Source organism: Sinocyclocheilus rhinocerous, unplaced genomic scaffold, assembly GCF_001515625.1.
Source record: "Sinocyclocheilus rhinocerous isolate Xijiao unplaced genomic scaffold, SAMN03320098_v1.1 scaffold166, whole genome shotgun sequence".
NCBI classification, from domain to species: domain Eukaryota; kingdom Metazoa; phylum Chordata; class Actinopteri; order Cypriniformes; family Cyprinidae; genus Sinocyclocheilus; species Sinocyclocheilus rhinocerous.
Window position 1 is genome coordinate 1709047 of NW_015633186.1, and position 4067 is coordinate 1713113.

At 33.5% G+C, this 4067-nt stretch overlaps 1 protein-coding gene across 2 annotated transcripts in view; it reads left to right on the forward strand.

The window, feature by feature from the left end:
* dph1 (diphthamide biosynthesis 1) overlaps positions 1–2022 on the forward strand; it is a 117057-nt gene extending 115035 nt beyond the window's left edge. For both annotated transcript variants that reach the window (XM_016557003.1, XM_016557002.1), the window contains 2 exons: positions 1359–1594; positions 1800–2022. In XM_016557003.1, coding sequence (XP_016412489.1) covers positions 1359–1439 — 81 coding nt within the window. In that variant the 3' untranslated portion in view covers positions 1440–1594; positions 1800–2022. The remainder of the gene's footprint in view (positions 1–1358; positions 1595–1799) is intronic.
* The last annotated feature ends 2045 nt before the right edge of the window (positions 2023–4067 follow it).

Genomic DNA, 4067 nt, shown 5'->3' on the forward strand with positions numbered 1-4067 from the left:
GTTTCGTTATGCTTTCAGTTTCGTTTGCCCTTTGATGTTTCTCATATGCAACAGAAACTGCAGGGCTTATGAGTTGACCAACGCGGTGGTCAGACCAGTGCGACCGCACACAAAATTTAGTCGCACAGGCAGAAAAAATGGTCGCAGTCTGGACAGTGGAACCATGACACTGTTGTTGTTGTTGTTTTTTTTTTGTTGTTTTTTCAGAATTCTTTGATGAATAGAAAGTTCAAAAGAACAGCATTTATTTAAAATATAAATTTGTAATATTATAAATGTCTTTACTGTCACTTTTGACCAATTTAATGCATCCTTGTTGATTACAAGTATTCATTTCCATTGTTAAAAATAATAATAATAATAATTTACTAACCCCAAACCTTTAAATCAGTGGTTCCCAATCCTGGTCCTGGAGAACCCCCAACACTACATGTTTTTGGTGTCTCTCTTATCTGACACTCACATTTGAGGTCTTGGAGTCTTCACTAATGAGCTGATGAGTTGAATCAGGTGTGTTTAAATAGGGAGACATCTAAAATGTGCAGTGTTGGGGGTTCTCCAGGACCAGGATTGGGAACCACTGCTCTAGAGTTAAGTTCTAACTCTAAATAAACTTCTAAACTTAAAAAAGATAATCAAGGTATTTGCATTCGCTTGAAAAATACAAACAGGTTGCAAGAAACACTTAACTCTGCAGGAGAAGATCTCCAAATGTAGGAATGAGCCAAGTGCACATTAGCATCGCTTATGATCCCTGTCAGACTTGAGCAAAACCGTGGAAAAATTTCCATTGAGATAACAATAAATGCCAGCCATGAAAATGTCATTCAGTCCAGCTGTGAGAATGTTGGAAGCATTCAAATATCCTGCTCTTAGTGATATATTTTCCTTAAATATTACAGGCATGGATTTTATGATCTTTGTAGTATGTGCATGTTTTTGGTGTCTCTCTTATCTGACACTCACATTTGAGGTCTTGGAGTCTTCACTAATGAGCTGATGAGTTGAATCAGGTGTGTTTAAATAGGGAGACATCTAAAATGTGCAGTGTTGGGGGTTCTCCAGGACCAGGATTGGGAACCACTGCTTTAAATGATAGTTTTATTTATTAATTTATTCATATAATGTGAGTATATGTGTGTTTTAAACCTGCCATAATTAGTGACAGATAAATTAACAAAGACCTTTATTTTCCTGATCTTTGAAAATCAGTGCAAAAAACTAATGTGATTAGTTGTGCAAAGTGCACCGATACAACAGAAACAAGAAATTGTGAGTTTTTAAATCCGCATAGGGCGATGACCTTCTGTTTTGTAGTTTGCTTGGACTTCCAGTTATCTGTCTTTGTCTTCCCACAGAAGGCGGGTTCAGATGTCGGTCAGCAGATGAGGAGCTGTGGCCGTGAACAGAGCACCTCCTGTGGCTGCCAGCCGGAATAGCACGGCCAACCACAGATCACTGTGGACATCTGCAGGAGACAAGCGAGCCAATCAGATCTCACTATTTACATCACAGCCCAACACGCTTCATCAAATCAACCCTCAGTTGACACGAGACAGTGAGAGAGAGAGAAAACACAAGTGAGAGAGAAAGAGTAAGTGTGTGTGTGAGAAAAAGACACAAAAATGTAAGGAAGTCTGTATGTGTGTGTGTGTGTGTTTTGTGCGCTGACATGTCACTGGTGTGTGTGAGACAGAGATAATCCGTTGAAAAAGAAACACTGACCCTGAAAGCACAATGTTTCGTCTTGCGGCGAGTGGGTGGTTTAGTTTAACGTAATCATCTTGTCCCTCACTTAGAAAGGAGCTGCCAGCCACTTTGCATAAGTGACCTTCATCCTTTCAAAATTACAGCGGGAAATGAGAGCGTGTTCAGAATTATTCTTCTGCAGAGGAAGATAATACTCATTCTGAATTCCAACTCTGACTTTTTTTATTTCCCATTATGCCGGGATGAGAGGTTCTCCAACAGAAAGGAGCTCTTTGAATGTTTTGTACAGAATGTGTTTTAGTTACGCGCAAAATAAAATTAAATGTTTACAATTTGCTGTCAGACTTTGATTAACTGCTGCTGTATGAATGCCAGTATATATTTTGCCTTTTGTAATCACTGAACAATGAAATCCAGAATGGATCAGCGGTCAACTGAAACACATGGAGCCAATTTCCCTGAAGCGGATTAGGCAGAGTCTTGGACGAACTTTGGCTGTCAGTAGTGATTATTCATAGTGAAATCTTTTATAGTCTGAGACTAAACATGATCTGTGTCCAGGAAAGCAGCCATGTTCCTGTGAATCTGGCACTGAAGATGCTGACTCTGTGTAAGACTGTCAGAACAGGCCTCTGTCAAACTAGTTTAACCCCTTTAGTTGTCTTCTCTTGTTAATCAAGCTCCTTAATTATTTCTTAAGAAAAGATGCTATAAATAAAATATGTGGTTTTTGTTTAGTCTGTCTCTTTAAAATCAAAATTAGATATTTGTAAATAGATTATACAAGGAAGGATTTACTTCTATTATGTTAGGCCCACTTTTATGTAATTGTAATTATTAGGAATGTAATTAGGAATAATTATTAGTTTTAATATTTATTGGTTGATATTTTTTTATTACAATAATATTCATCACCATCAAATTAATGATAATAATAGTGATTATTACTATAAATCAGTCCAACATTTATGGAATAATAATGATTAAGAATATAATTAGGAATAATTATTAATTATTATTTACTATTTATTAGTTAGTAATTAATAATTAATAACAACAACAATAATAATAATAATAAAATAATGGTAAAATATCAATAATGTATTGAATAAATATTATTATCAATTAGTCCCAAAAAATTTATAGGAATAATTGTTATTTTTACTATTTTACTGTATTTTTTAGTATTATAATTATTATTATTAAGTTAGGCCCACTTTACATAATTATAATTATTAGGAATAATTTTTTTTTTTTTTACTATTTATTGGTTGTTATTTTTATTACAATAATAATAATAAATATAGTAAAATAGTAAAAAAAATAATTATTCCTATTAATTATTTTGGACTAATTGATGATAATATTTATTCAATAATAATAATAATAATTATTATTATTATTATTATTATTACTTTAAATCAGTCTAACAATTATGGAATAATAATTATTATGAATATAATTAGTAATTTGTAATTATTATTTAGTATTTATTAGTTATTAATCTCTAAATAACAACAACAATAATAGTAAAATATAAATTAATTTATGCATTTAGCAGACGCTTTTATCCAAAGCGACTTACAGTGCATTCAGGCTATACTTTTTTTATCAGTATGTGTGTTCCCTGGGAATTGAACCCATGACCTTTTGCGCTGCTAGCGCAATGCTCTACCACTGAGCCATAAATGATGTATTGAATAAAATATTATCAATTAGTCCAAAATAATTAATAGGAATAATTATTTTTACTATTTTACTATATTGTTGTTGTTGTTGTTGTTAATATTAGTGAAAAATAATTATTCTGTTTTATATTACTAATAATTAGTATTCCATACATTTTGAAGTAATTTAGTAGTAGTAGTAGTAATAGTATTTTAGCATAATAAAATCGGCCAAAATAATAAATAAATAAACATCTAAGCGGCAGGGAAGGCATTAACCATTGTGATAGTCTGATGTTCAAAGTTCTGCAGTGATCAGTGGAGGTTTTGCTGAGTTCGCAGGCAGGCCTGGTCATACTGTATTGCCTCTCTCTGTATCAGTTTATGTTTATAAATGTTAATTTTATTTGATTACTTGTGTATTAAATACAGCTTATCAGTATTTCTTCAGGTTAGGTATTCCTATTTATCAATGTCCACTAGGTGATGCTGTCTGCCTGATCATACAGCCAGTGTTACCTGATAGTCCAGCCAATGCTTCTTTGCTGTTGCTGATTGATTTATTGCTTTATTTTGCATGGCAGTGTATGAGAACCCAATGTTCTTTAGTTGCTGGTGTGCCGATCACTTCCAGATGTGACGAGGACGTCTCTCCGCCACACACACACTCACTCATTTCTGTGGCTGTAG